General features: G+C 37.3%; 1 protein-coding gene across 1 annotated transcript in view; it reads right to left on the bottom strand.

Annotated features, from left to right (window-relative positions):
* Window positions 1-15,969, bottom strand: part of ANO3 (anoctamin 3) — a 444,144-nt gene that overhangs the window by 107,096 nt on the left and 321,079 nt on the right. Inside the window, 3 exon segments of the mRNA XM_068988751.1 lie at window positions 1,315-1,421; window positions 1,981-2,112; window positions 10,717-10,761. Coding sequence (XP_068844852.1) covers window positions 1,315-1,421; window positions 1,981-2,112; window positions 10,717-10,761 — 284 coding nt within the window.

Raw genomic sequence — 15,969 nt, 5'->3', positions numbered from 1 at the left:
TTTAAATTTCATTTTTATACCTTTCTGTGTTTATTGCATGTTTGACAAAGTGCATGAATCATTTAAATGTCAATTTTATCTTTAAAGACTACATAAGCACATAGCGCTATCATTTAGACACATTTGTAGTTTACATTCTGGATTTCTCTATATTTCTTATTTAGAAAACATCTGAGTAACTGTAAAATTTTTAATAAAGATTTAGTGCTTAAATTAATTATTTTGACTGCTCGATAATAAATTAATTATTAATCAGAAGAGAACCAAAGTCTGAACATTCCTCTTTGGATGACTTGAAACATAGTTCATTTTACTAATGTGGCATTCTATTTGAATGCAAATTAGTAGATATTAGTACAAGTTTCCATTGGCTATCAACTCTTTATTTTAAAAAGTTTTTAGAATGTGACTAACATTCTATTTCTTAAGTCATCTTTTTCACCCTAACAAATGGCCAGCTCATCTGATACCTGCTATTTTCTGCTTTGCTCTGTGTAAACTTTGCAATTTTACTTAATTTTCCCTGGTGATACTTTCTCAATTTTCTGTTGCATCAGACATGTTGGAGCACAGTGCTAAACATTCAAACAACACAGATGTTAAGAAAGCTAAAGTTAGGTATAATCTCACCTTTCAGAGATAATCTCTAAAATATTTCATATATCGTCTAGATTTTTTTCATCTGTGTTTAGGAAATGGAATTATATTAGACTTATAGTTTTGTAATAATTTTTTCAACTTAATTGCTTTCAGATATCTTTCAAAGTCAACAAATAGAGAACTAATACTAATTCTCAATCTCCATCAGTAAAGGGTCTATGTCTTATACTTTTTATAATATGTAGAGTATAATAGATGATGAATATACTTGAGTTGAGTGAATCAAATCACATCATTTTTAATGGATACATTATGTGGATATAACCTAGTGGACAAAGTATCTCCAGTATTACTCTACTGGAGTAGAGTACTCTATTCTATTTTCTGTTTACAAAGCCACAGTGGACAAATATTTACATATATCATTACTCAAGAGTCAGATTTTTTTCTTTGGAATACATTTCAAGAAATAAAGTCTATGTTCCAGTTTTTGAACACTTCACATTTCAATACATATTGCCATATGCCCTTAAAAAAGCTTTGTTTTATTGTTTTCTTTCATTAAAGGCTGAAAAGAAGAGGGTTGAGAATTTGTTCACTGCATTATATCCTCATATCTAATGCAAGAAGGCAAAGCTTCATTAGTCAAAAAATACTTCTGAGTGTAATTAGTAGAAGTAAATACCATATTGCATTTTGAATTAGTGTTCTTACCCACTTTTGATATTCCATTTTCATATTTGGTGTGCTGCAGCATGTGATACACTATTCTGCTTCGAGTAGCATTGCTGAAGAAGGTGTCCTTATTGTTAATTATGAAGCTGGGAAGATTAAGGGGATTGGTTTTAATATTCAAAGCAGACCACAGAATCCAGCAACAGTTATAAGGTCCTGGGTAGTCATCCATGCACTTTCCCCTTAAAATGAATGCATGTAAAGTATAGTAAATCAGAAGAGAAACCCTCTTCTTAAAGGAAAATCATTTGGCTACAGTTATAAATAATACAGGGCATTATCAAATATTCATTTTAATATCTTTCAGTTTATAAGGAAGCCTAGCTATCCTCATATTTCTTGTTGAGCATGAAACAAGAAGAGATTGTCTTTTGCCTCCCATAAATTTTGTACTACCTTAAGCAATGTGGTTCCAAATAGAACACATTAACAATTGATGTCATTCCCCCATACTGCACTTTCCAAGCGAGGAGCTAGCTTATTTTGTTTTCAGTACTTTAGCAGTAAGCAATGTTTCTCCCTTTCCCTTCATGTCCTACTCTCCCAATGCAGAAAGAGTTACATGAAATAAATGTGAGAGCCAATTATGTAAAGAGTAAAAGGGTGATTTCAAGAGATGCTGGGAGGAAAGATATGGGAACTCACTGGTGAATCCGTGCACGGCTGAAGGGGCCAGTATAGCAGTCTGACTCCTCCAGGTCTGGGAATGCTGACTTGTCGAGAACCATTGGGTTTTGGGACATCCATTTTTTGATTCTCCTAAAATATTTTTGCACCCTGGAACAAGGTCATATTTTTTAAATGAATTAGGTTGTATTCCAGAGTCATGAATGTCTACCTTTCACTACCATTCTGAAAAAGAGTTTCCCAAAGACATACATACATCCACACTCATACCCACATACATGTATTATTTCTGCGCTCACACAAAGGAAATATATTCCAAAAAAAACAAATCTTGCATTTATTTAAATTCTTTCAGGGCAACTAGGTCATCCTTATAAGAAAAGTCTTGTGGAAAAATATTAGAAACTCATCATATATTATGATGGGGTAGGAAAAAGCATAAAGAATAAAACCAGTGAGATTATTTATTAAAGTTTTTTGTATACATGTGTGTGTGTGTGTGTGTGTGTGTGTGTGTGTGTGTGTGGCTACAGATCACTTTACAGCAATGTGGCTCCACAAACATGGAAACTGAAAAGAAAGAAATGGCTCCAACATACTCAACACACTCAGTTTTAGGAGCCACAGGTCCTATGGGACCAGCAAGGGTTTTGGAATCAAGAAAAATTGCATTCAAAGGCAGCTCTGCATTATGGGCACTGTAGGGACAAGTTATTTAACTTCTTGCCTTAGTTTCCTCACTCATAAAAGTAATCATACTGACATTGCTAGACAGTTGTGAGTTGGTGTTTTACTTTAAACTTGATTATTAACAACAAGTAAAGTTGAGTCAGGAGAAGGCAATGGCACCCCACTCCAGTACTCTTGCCTAGAAAATCCAATACTAAGGGTCGGACACGACTGAACGACTTCACTTTCACTTTTCACTTTCATGCATTGGATAAGGAAATGGCAACCCACTCCAGTGTTCTTGCCTGGAGAACCCCAGGGATGGGGAAGCCTGGTGGGCTGCCGTCTATGGGGTCACACAGAGTTGGACACGACTGAAGTGACTTAGCAGAAAAGTTGAGTCAAGAAGCCTTTGTGGTACTTTCAGGACTTTAATGAACAGTTAAATCATCTGAATATCTTGTTAAAATGCAGATGCTAATTCAACAGGCTTGAGTTCTGAGACCCTGCATTTCTAACTAGCTTCTGTGGTGCTCATCCTGCTATCCATGAACTCAGCTATGTTACACTTATAAAAATGTGCTATATTTACACACTATGAGGTCTATCTTTGGCTAATTTTGGCTTCTTCTGTAATAGTAAGTCAAAGTGGCAGGAAAGAATATTTTCCTAGAGAAGTACAATGTCTTATAATATTTGTTTGGCCAACTCTGTTTAAACTTTAAAAAATTTAGTACAGCAATCTGCAGGCAATGATTGTATCTTAGAAATTATTTCACTAAAGTCTATTATTATAAAAATACATACATAATTTGAAACAAACGTCAAGTCTTAATGTTAAACTTTAGCATGTAAAGAGTTTGGACCTTTTCTTTGCCAAATGAGGTTATCATTTAGATGCCAAATCTTTTTTGGTTTTGCAGGGACAAGAGTGTTTCTTTCTAGCCTAAAATAACACATTAAAATTATCTGAAGAGTCTTTTTTGTTTCTTCTTACTACAAAGAAAGTCTCTGAAATCGCAAAATATCACCACATTCTAGCCAGTTGTGCACAGACATGTAAAAACACTGAGGAAGCAATTATAAAGCAATTATTCTAACTTTTCAAATTCAGCCTAGTGAAGAAAACAGTGGTATAGAAGCTAGAGGATGAAATTGCCAGTATGGAAACTGAGCCAAACGTTTCCAGTCTTTGAGCTTTAGGTCCCTCGTCTATAAAAACAGGAAGAAATTCCATCTGTCCTACTTCATTAGGTGGCTAGGAGGATCAAATAAAAGAGGCATCTGATGACAATTAGAAAACACTGATAAGCTACAGGACTCAAGGGCCTATTATCTCTGACAAACTTAGACAAATGAAATAAAGTGACTTTTAGATCATCATTGACCTTTTAAAGAAAAATAAATCTTATTATCAGTTTAGGCTTTTCACACACTTACTGTGAAGGAAAAAATGATGCTTGATAATGAAATGCAGTCAGTTCAGTTCAGATCAGTCACTCAGTTGTGTCCAACTCTTTGCAACCCCATGAATCACATATGCCAGGCCTCCCTGTCCATCACCAACTCCCAGAGTCTACCCAAACCCATGTCCATTGAGTCAGTGATGCTATCCAACCATCTCATCCTCTGTCGTCCCCATCTCCTCCTGTCCTCAATCTTTCCCAGCATCGGGTCTTTTCCAATGAGACAGCTCTTCACATCAAGTGACCAAAGTGTTGGAGTTTCAGTTTCAACATCAGTCCTTCCAATGAACACCCAGAACTGATCTCCTTTAGGATGGGCTGGTTGGATCTCAATGAAGACATCACAGTTCAAAGGCATCAATTTTTCAGTGTTCAGCTTTCTTTATAGTTCAACTCTCACATCCAAACATGACTACTGGAAAAACCATAGCCTTGACTAGACGGAGTTTTGTTGGCAAAGTAATGTCTCTGCTTTTGAATATGCTATCTAGGTTGGTCATAACTTTCCTTCCAAGGAGTAAGTGTCTTTTAATTTCATGGCTGCAATCACCATCTCCAGTAATTTTGGAGCCCAAAAAAATAAAGTCAGCCACTGTTTCCACTGTTTCCACTGTTTCCCCATCTATTTCCCATGAAGTGATGGGACTGGATGGCATGATCTTAGTTTTCTGAATGTTGAGCTTTAAGCCAACTTTTTCACTCTCCTCTTTCACTTTCATCAAGAAGCTCTTTAGTTCTTCTTCACTTTCTGCCATAAGGGTGGTGTCATCTGCATATCTGAGGCTATTGATATTTCTACTGGCAATCTTGATTCCAGCTTGTGCTTCCTCCAGCCCAGAGTTTCTCATGATGTACTCTGCATATAAGTTAAATAAGCAGGGTGACAATATACAGCCTTGATGTACTCTGTTTCCTATTTGGAACCAATCTGTTGTTCCATGTCCAGTTCTGACTGTTGCTTCCTCACCTGCATACAGGTTTCTCAAGAAGCAGGTCAGGTGGTCTGCTATTCCCATCTCTTTCAGAATTTTCCTCAGTTTATTGTGATTCACACAGTCAAAGGCTTTGGCATAGTTAATAAAGCAGAAATACATATTTCTCTGGAACTCTGTTGCTTTTTCGATGATCCAGCAGATGTTGGCAATTTGATCTCTGGTTCTTCTGCCTTTTCTAAATCCAGCTTGAACATCTACTTGGGAGTTCATGGTTCACATATTGCTGAAGGCTGGCTGGGAGAATTTTGAGCGTCACTTTACTAGCATATGAGAAGAGTGCAATTGTGCAGTAGTTTGAGTATAATTTGGCATTGCCTTTCTTTGGGATTGGAATGAAAACTGACCTTTTCTAGTCCTGTGGCCACTGCTGAGTTTTCCAAATTTGCTGACACATTGAGTGCAGCACTTTCACAGCATCATCTTTTAGGATTTGAAATAGCTCAACTGGAATTCCATCACCTCCACTAGCTTTGTTCATAGTGATACTTCCTAAGGCCCACTTGACTTCACATTCCAGGATGTCTGGCTCTAGGTGAGCCATCACACCATCGTGATCATCTGGGCTGTGAAGATCTTTTTTGTACAAGTCTTCTGTGTATTCTTGCCACCTCTTCTTAATATCTTCTGCTTCTGTTAGGTCCATACCACTTCTGTCCTTTATTGAGCCCATCTTTGCATGAAATGTTCCCTTGGTATCTCTAATTTTCTTGAAGAGATCTCTAGTCTTTCCCAGTCTGTTGTTTTCCTCTATTTCTTTGCACTGATCTCCAAGGAAGGCTTTCTTATCTTTCCTTGCTAGTCTTTGGAATTCTGCATTCAAATAAGTATATCTTTCCTTTTCTCCTTTGCTTTTCGCCTCTCTTCTTTTCACAGCTCTTTGTAAGGCCTCCTCAGACTGCCACTTTGCATTTTTTTTCTTGGGGATGGTCTTGATTCTTGTCTCCTGTACAATGTCACGAAACTCCGTCCATAGTTCTTCAGGCACTCTATCAGATCTAGTCCCTTAAATCTATTTCTCACTTCCACTGTATAATCATATTTGATTTTATTTACTTCATACCTGAATAGTCTAGTGGTTTTCCCCACTTTCTTCAATTTAAGTCTGAATTTGGCAATAAGGAGTTCATGATCTGAGCCACAGTCAGCTCTGGGTCTTGTTTTTGCTGACTGTATAGAGCTTGTCCATCTTTGGCTGCAAAAATATAACAAATCCAATTTCGGTGTTGACCATCTGGTGATGTCCATGTGTCAGGACATGTCCAATGCAGTCATGGTTGGATCTGAATCACATGATGCGAAGATCTAGCTTATTACTTAATTTCTTTGATTCTCATTGTTTTCTCATCTCTTAAATGAAGGGATATCCTGATAACTAAATAGGTAAAGCCTGACCCTACAGTGCAAAGTGAAGACTCAATAAAATTTATGACATTAATAAGGAAAAGGAATAACACTGCTACTTCTACAACCAACACAACCACCCCCAGGCCATCAGTGCAATCTACTGTATTATCGACACTCTACCAAACCAGATAATCATGATGGTGTGATCACTCACCTAGAGCCAGTCATTCTGGAATGCAAAGTCAAGTGGGCTTTCAGAAGTATCATTATGAACAAAGCTAGGAAAGGTGATGTAATTCCAGTCGAGCTATTTCAAATCTTAAAAGATGATGCTGTGAAACTGTTGCAATCAATATGCCAGCAAATTTGGAAAACTCAGCAGTGGCCACAGGACTGGAAAAGGTCAGTTTTCATTCCAATCCCAAAGAAAGGCAATGACAAGGAATGCTCGAACTACTGCACAATTGCACTCATGTCACACACCCACTAGCAAATAATGCTCAAAATTATCCAAGCCAGGCTTCAATAGTACACGAACCATGAAATTCCAGATGTTCAAACTGGATTTAGAAAAAGCAGAGGAACCAGAGGTCAAATTGCCAGCATCAGTTGGATTATGGAAAAAGCAAGAGAGTTCCAGAAAAACTTCTGCTTTATTGACTATACCAAAGCCTTTGGCTGTGTGGATTACAACAAACTGTGGAAAATTCTTAAAGAGATGGGAATACCAGACCACCTGACCTGCCTCCTAAGGAATCTGTTTGCAGGTCAACAAGCAACAGTTAGAACTGGACATGGAACAACATACTAGTTCCAAATCGGGAAAGGAGTACATCAAGGCTATATATTGTCACTTTGTCTATTTAACTTATATGTAGGGTACATCATGCAAAATGCCAGGCTCGATGAAGCACAAGCTGGTATCAAGACTGCCATGAGAAATATCAGTAACCTCACATATGCCAATGATACCACCTTTATGGCAGAAAGCAAAGAACTAATGAGCCTCTTGATGAAAGAGGGGAGTGAAAAAATTGGCTTAAAACTCAACATTCAGAAACTAAGATGATGGCATCTCGTCATGGCAAATAGATGGGGAAACAGTGGAAACAGTGAGAGACTTTATTTTAGGGGGCTCCAAAATCACAGCAGATGGTAACTGCAGCCACCAAATTAAAAGATGCTTGCTCCTTGGAAGAAAAGTTATGACCAAACTAGACAGCATATTATAAAGCAGAGATATTACTTTGCCAACAAAGGTCCATTTAGTCAAAGCTTTGCTTTTTCCAGTAGTCATGTATGGAAATGAGAGTTGGACTATAAAGAAAGCTGAGTGCTGAAGAATTGATGCTTTTGAACTGTGGTGTTGGAGAAGACTCTTGAGAGTCCCTTGGACTGCAAGGAAATCCAACCAGTCCATCCTAAAGGAGATCAGTCCTGAGCGTTCATTGGAAGGACTGATGCTGAAGCTGAAACTCTAATACTTTGGCCCCCTGATGTGAAGAACTGACTCATTTAAAGACCCTGATGGGTGGAAAAGATTGAAGGTGGGAGGAGAAGGGGACGACGGAGGATGAGATGGTTGGATGGTATCAGTGACTCAGTGGAGATGAGTCTGAGTAAGCTCTGGCAGTTGGTGATGGACAGGGAAGCCTGGCATGCTGCAGTCCATATGGTCACAAAGAGTCACACACAACTGAGTGACTGATCTGAAACTGAACCAAACCTTTATCACAGTAACCTTTTTGCAAACTCAAGATTTTATGGCGAAATGTGAAGATGACTTCTAACAGAGCTTTAAGTTTCTTTGCTAAAATCAGTGCAAAGCACAGAATTCAAGAGAACTTGAAAAGAAATCTCGATTAAAGGGTCAAAGAACTTGTCAGAGCACACCAGCTGTAAACGTTAGGGCATGAGATGCAGGGTTGGTGAAAAGGAGTGATAATGAAATCATTCCTTTTCCCTGATCTGCAAAACTGGTTATGCTTTGTTCTGCCTCCCTAAAGGGTTGTTTTGAAACTGCTTTGATAATTCAGTATTAAAGTGCTTTGTAAACTAATTATAGATAGCAGCAATGCTTGAACTGTATTTTTATACACATTTCCTAGTGATCTGCCTGGAGAAACAATGATCTTCAAAGCCTGGATAACTGCCTGTACCTGTTTATCCCCTAATGTTTATTGGCCAAATTACCCATGCACAGACCATTTCTCCCACATCAGAAAAGGGAAAGCACAGTGCCATCTAAGTGCACACATCTGACTTTTGCTTCCCTCTTTCCAAATGTCTACAAATTGGGTTTTATAATTCTATAACAATGATGACCCCTGCACACACACACACACACACACACACACACACAAACATTTAAGTTTACTTTTCCAAAGGTCAAGTTTTAAGAAAAATCAAAATCAATCATTTCCTTAATTGAAAGTGTAAATGCAAGCAAATACCAAGACAATCATTTTTTTCAGTTTAATATTATGTATTTTATAAATTTCACCTTTCCTATTTATTTGTTACCCCTTCATATGCATCACTAACTCAAGAACAAAGAAAATTATTTGTAATATGTAAATTGTAAGTCAGTAAACTAGAGTACTACTTAAGATAAATTAACAATCATTTGGAATAACTGATAATCTTATTTTAATTTCATAAAATGAAAGAAAAAATAATAAACATAAAAGAAAATAAAACATATTATGACACATAATATAGTGTTCATTTTTCTAGTTTACTTCTGTTTGACCAAAATAGAAAAGAAAAGCATTTTTCCACTATTAAAAATGTCAAAGAAACCAAATTTAGAATACACATTTATCAGGAATTCTAAACACAAGTACTCTAAAACTAAATTATGACAGTGTTATACCTGTATAGCAGAAAATCCACCACTTACATAGTGGCAAAAATCCCACTAATTCTATACCGCACCCAGAAGTAAACCCAAATATGTTTTCTCAGCACAATCCAGTATTTAACAGGCATGTGTAGAGAAAAACCTGCAGTTGTATAATTATATAAAATCCCAATGAATTTGTCCTTGTTATGCAAAAATAACTTTGGAAATTTGCTATATAGACCAGGAACAAATGAACACAAGGGAAATGATGAACACTCACAGTAACTCTGAATATGTCAACCTGACAAACAGAAACATCTGACTGGCTAAGGAACATCATTAATTTTATTAAAAGCCATTTAAGTGCTAATTTCTTTTAATGTTCATTCAAATTTCAAGTTTTCCTCCCATGATTTACTTTTCTTGTCGCCTATTCCAACCACACTCAAATTTAGAGTTTAAAGGAGTATACTCTTCTACTCTTGAATTCAAAAATTTCCTATTTTAAAGTTCTAAATTATATTTAGATATTTCTTTGGTAAAAGAACTAGATTTATTAAATTCTTTCCTTAAATGGTCAGATATTTACACTGTATTTTTCTAGTTTTTGGTGTCATTCTGATTTGCAACGTCCTGCAGTATCATTCGCTAGAGCCTACTACATGACATTCACATTCTGCTTTGGTTAATTGATTTTTGTGCAAGGGGCAGAGCAGTCAAATATTATAAGCCTTTTGTTTGTAGAGCTCATTAAATGAAAGCTCATTTCCTCCAGTGAAAAGGGGCCAAGGCAGTTTAAGTGGGAGGGTTTCTTGTGTCTCAGGGTTATGTTTTAATTAATTCCTTTGCCATAGCTACTGTTACCACAATACGTATGGAGATGCTGTTTTGAGATAAATCTTTTAAAAAGAAGTTTGCTTTCAATGCCAGGACTGAAAGAGAGTCAGCTTCAGCTGGTGGAATAAAAGTAGGTGCGTGATACAAAAGATGCTGTACAGTCTTGGGAAACCACTTCATCATTCCGGATGCTAATCTTTCTTTTACCATCTCATCAATAAGAGGCTTGGATTAGATGATCCAGAAGGTCTCTACTGTGTCTATTACTTTAGTGGGTCTTCATTTACCTATCAATCCTGGCTTTATAGCTATTTTTAAAATTAAAATCTCCTAAAACACTAACTAGCAATTAAAATCTTTGTTCTATAATATTATATAAAAGGAGGATTATAGGAATGGCAATGGTAAATAGAAAAAATAGATCATGATTTTAAGCATTATTAAATTTGGTGTAATCATTTTGGAAATCTCTTGAATAAATAATAAAGTTCCCCTTTCTAAAATCTACAACTGCTGTTACAGATAATCAAATGCATTTTTAATTTTTTTTCCCCAAATGACAAAGTGGTTGTAAACAAATTACATATCACCCACCAACCTGCCCATTGATTTGCTCCTCCGGTCAGTGTAATAGGATTTTTTCCTAAAAAAGAAAGAAAGAAAGAAATCGGCTGAGGAAAGTCACATGAAAATTGTGAAATCAAGGAGTGACAACTTTCAATTATACTGAGCATTTCAATACTCTCATTTTCACATGCTAAAGAAAGACATGAAATAAACCAGTGTAACAGGAAGAACATTTCCCAGGTTGTCTCAGTGGGTAAAGAATCAGCCTGCAATGCAGGAGATGCAGAAGACGTGTTGTTTGATCCCTTGGATTGGAAAGATCCCCTGGAGGAGGACATGGCCACTCACTCCAGTATTCTTGCCTGGATAATCCCATGGACAGAGCAGCCTGGTGGGCTACAGAGCATGGGGTCGTAAAGAGTCAGACACAACTAAAGCGACTGAGAACACACACAAATAGGAAGAATGGTGAATTTGCATTGTTTTAACTTCAGAATCTAAGTTACTAATAACAGAGACACTTCATAAATCAATAGATGATTTTTGAATATTTGATTTTTTTTTTTTAAGTTTTTAAAAATATTTATTTATTTGGCTGTTCTGGGTCTTATTTGCAGCAAGTGGGATCTACTTCCCCAACCAGGGATCAAATTCAGGTGCCCTACAATGGGAGTTCAGAGTCTTAGCCACTAGGCCACCAGGGAAGTCCCTTAATTCTCTTTTGAAAGACTGTCTTCTGCTACACAATGCATATTAATCAGAGCATATGCTTGTTTGTTATACAAAGTCATCTATCCATCTAAACACATATGTACTGAATATTTCTGATATTGCAAAGAATTATATTATAACCTTAATATTATAATTAGAATTATATTATAATTAAATTATAATCATTAAAAATTTAGAGAAAAAAGAGGGTCTTTACCCTCAAAAAGCTACTTTACAGTTGAGGAGACAACTGATAGTTATAATAAAGTGTGATGACACAGTAAAACAAGGAGGGGTAGAGAAGCATTAAGAAGGGATCTCATTTAGCCTTTGTAGATGTAGGAGAAAGGAGACAGGGAAGCCTTCTTCACTATGTGTTACCTGTGTTGAGTCTTAAATTCAACCTTGTTGAATGACAGGAGTCTTCTAAACGGAGTACTTAGGACATAGCATTTTAGCCTGAGGTAGCAGGATATGAAATGGTTATGGGAGCAAGTGAACCATTGTAATATTCAGGGAATTTTTACTAATTTGATAACTGCCAGCATATAAATTGCAAGTTGAAGATCATAAAGAGGTGAGGGGATAATGAACAAGGCATATATAATGAAGGATCTTAACCACTGATGCTAAGCTTTGGGGCTGAAAGATATTGAGTGTATTAAGTAAATGTGTACCATTCTGATTTTTGAGAAACTAAATATTTTAATGACAGAGATTAATTCACACTCTAGAAGATTCTCCCTAAATCCACATCTTGAAGCTCAAGAATCTCATTCAGCATCTTCTAAAATGCCTCTTTACCCCCACCCACCAAAACCCATTCCAGAGAATCAGAAGACTCCTCTGCAGTGCCTGTGGTTTCTAGAAAGAAGGGCTGAGAGTCAGCACAATTGATATTTAGTCCTGTATTATTAACTGCTTAGAAAACCTGAAAACATTCTGAGCTACTGTATTTCATAGCAATCACCAGTCACAATCCTAGAAAAGAATTTTAACTTGTCCCTGACATACTCTAACACTAATTTTAAGTATGGAGTTTGACCGTTTGCTCTGCTTTTCCTAAACTCACATTTTAAATATCACTTCCTTCATTTTTTTCAAATACACACAGGTTTGTATGCATATGTCATTCACTCCCTATTGGGCTATAAACCCAACTTCACTCTAAAATTCTCTCATATTCACCCCATCATTATATAACTTTTCACTGACTATCTTCTATAAGAGATTGGGCTTCTTAAAGATGGAAGTTTCAGTTCATCTGACTTTGTGTATATAGTATCAGTTCAGTTCAGTCGCTCAGTCATGTACGACTGTCTGCGACCCCATGAATCGCAGCATGCCAGGCCTCCTTGTCCATCACCAACTCCCGCAGTTCACTCAGACCCACGTCCATCGAGTCAGTGATGCCATCCAGCTATCTCATCCTCTGTCATCCCCTTCTCCTCCTGCCCCCAATCCCTCAGAGCATCTGAGTCTTTTCCAGTGAATCAACTCTTCACATGAGGTGGCCAAAGTACTGGAGTTTCAGCTTCAGTATCATTCCCTCCAAAGAAATCCTAGGATTGATCGCCTTCAGAATGGACTGGTTGGATCTCCTTGCAGTGCAAGGGACTCTCAAGAGTCTTCTCCAACACCACAGTTTAAAAGCATCAGTTCTTCGGCGCTCAGCTTTTCTTCATAGTCCAACTTTCACATGACCACTGGGAAAACCATAGCCTTGACTAGATGGACCTTTCTTGGCAAAGTAATGTCTCTGCTTTTGAATATGCTATCTAGGTTGGTCATAACTTTTCTTCCAAGGAGTAAGCATCTTTTAATTTCATGGCTGCATTCAGCATCTGCAGTGATTTTGGAGCCCCCCAAAATAGTCTGACACTGTTTCCACTGTTTGCCCATCTATTTCCCATGAAGTGATGGGACCAGATGCCATGATCTTCATTTTCTGAATGCTGAGCTTTAAGCCAACTTTTTCACTCTCCTCTTTCACTTTCATCAAGAGACTTTTGAGTTCCTCTTCACTTTCTGCCAGAAGGGTGGTGTCATTGGCATATCTGAAGTTATTGATATTTCTCCTAGCAATCTTGATTCAAGCTTGTGCTTCTTCCAGTCCAGCGTTTCTCAAGATGTACTCTGCACAGAAGTTAAATAAGCAGGATGACAATATACAGCCTTGACGCACTCCTTTTGAAACCAGTCTGTTGTTCCATGTCCAGTTCTAACTGTTGCTTCCTGACCTGCATACAAATTTCTCAAGAGGCAGGTCAGGTGGTCTGGTATTCCCATCTCTCTGAGAATTTTCCATGGTTTATTGTGATCCACGCAGTCAAAGGCTTTGGCATAGTCAATAAAGCAGAAATAGATGTTTTTCTGGAACTCTCTTGCTTTTTCAATGATCCAGTGGATGGTGGCAATTTGATCTCTGGTTCCTTTGCCTTTTCTAAAACCAGCTTGAACATCTGGTAGTTCATGGTTGACATATTGCTGAAGCCTGGCTTGGAGAATTTTGAGCATTACTTTACTAGCGTGTGAAGTGAGTGCAATTGTGCAGTAGTTTGAGCATTCTTTGGCATTGCCTTTCTTTGGGATTGGAATGAAAACTGACCTTTTCCAGTCCTGTGGCCACTGCTGAGTTTTCCAAATTTGCTGACATATTGAGTTCAGCATTTTCACAGTATCGTCTTTTAGGATTTGAAATAGCTCAACTGGAATTCCATCACCTCCACTAGCTTTGTTCATAGTGATGCTTTCTAAGGCCCACTTGACTTCACATTCCAGGATGTCTATCTCTAGATGAGTGATCACACCATCATGATTATCTGGGTCGTGAAGATCTTTTTTGTATGGTTCTTCTGTGTATATGGTATATTCTTTGGTAAATAGTAATGAGGATTCCCATGACTGATGAATAAATGAATGAGCTTTTAACTCACAGCTGCATTTGTCTCCTTCAGTGCCTGAAGGTACTTTCAATTTAATAAACATTTACTAAATAAGGTATATCTTTAAAAGACTACAAATGTAGAAATTGGTTTAAAATAATTGTCAGCATCAAAAAAATCTAGGAATGTGATTAAGAGATGATAAGGATTATGATCATAATTATCAGTTGTGGATATGTTAAGGAATAACATAAAAAGACAAGGGAACATTGAGACTAAATATTATCCTCTTTTTATTGTTACTATTTTGAAGCATTTTTAAAATTTTTGAAATGTTTTTGGAGAAATAAAATACAAATGAAGGAAAAAAAATCAGACAAGATGAATACACATGGTTTTTAGACCATAAAAACAAATAAAATTAAGAGACTCACTTTTCCCAGTTAACAAAAATTCTAATTACCAGTCAAATCTAGGATGAACTATATGTGACAATTAATGCTGTCAAGTCCTCTTATTTGAGGATTTGTTATTGTATATCTTGAGGACATCCCATAATGGCTTGTATCTGCGTGGCTGTATAAGAAGGGGAGCTTTCTTTCTGTCTTTGCAATCTCAGTGAATTTCCTGTGACACAAGCCACATTTGGTTTAATGCTTATTTATGATAAAAAGGGTGATATTTCTCTTTGTGGAGAAATTTCTCTGCTTGGGGAAGATTTAGTTTTTATCTCATCTCACACACTAGCAAAGTAATGCTCAAAATTCTCCAAGCCAGGCTTCAGCAATATGTGAATCGTGAACTTCCTGATGTTCAAGCTGGTTTTAGAAAAGGCAAAGGAACCAGAGATCAAATTGCCACCATCCACTGGATCATTGAAAAAGCAAGAGAGTTCCAGAAAAACATCTATTTCTGCTTTATTGACTATGCCAAAGCCTTTGACTGCGTGGATCACAATAAACCATGGAAAATTCTCAGAGAGATGGGAATACCAGACCACCTGACCTGCCTCTTGAGAAATTTGTATGCAGGTCAGGAAGCAACAGTTAGAACTGGACATGGAACAACAGACTGGTTCCAAATAGGAAAAGGAGTACGTCAAGGCTGTATATTGTCACCCTGCTTATTTAACTTCTATGCAGAGTACATCATGAGAAACGCTGGACTGGAAGAAACACAAGCTGGAATCAAGATTGCCAGGAGAAGTATCAATAACCTCAGATATGCTGATGACACCACCCTTCTGGCAGAAAGTGAAGAGGAGCTAAAAAGCCTCTTGATGAAAGTGAAAGAGGAGAGTGAAAATGTTGGCTTAAAGCTCAACATTCAGAAAATGAAGATCATGGCATCCAGTCCTATCACTTCATGGGAAATAGATGGGGAAACAGTGGAAACAGTGTCAGACTTTATTTTGGGGGGCTCCAAAATCACTGCAGATGGTGACTGCAGCCATGAAATTAAAAGACACTTACTCCTTGGAAGAAAAGTTATGCCCAACCTAGATAGCATATTCAAAAGCAGAGACTTACTTTGCCAACAGAGGTCCATCTAGTCAAGGCTATGGTTTTTCCAGTGGTCATGTATGGATGTGAGAATTGGACTATGAAGAAGGCTGAGTGCTGAAGAATTGATGTTTTTTAACTGTGGTGTTGGAGAAGACTCTTGAGAGTCCCTTGCACTGCAAGGAG

The sequence above is a fragment of the Capricornis sumatraensis genome, chromosome 16 (assembly GCF_032405125.1).
Source record: "Capricornis sumatraensis isolate serow.1 chromosome 16, serow.2, whole genome shotgun sequence".
NCBI classification, from domain to species: Eukaryota; Metazoa; Chordata; class Mammalia; order Artiodactyla; family Bovidae; genus Capricornis; species Capricornis sumatraensis.
Note: the sequence above shows the minus strand (reverse complement) of the source record. Positions and strands in the feature narration are given on the sequence as shown.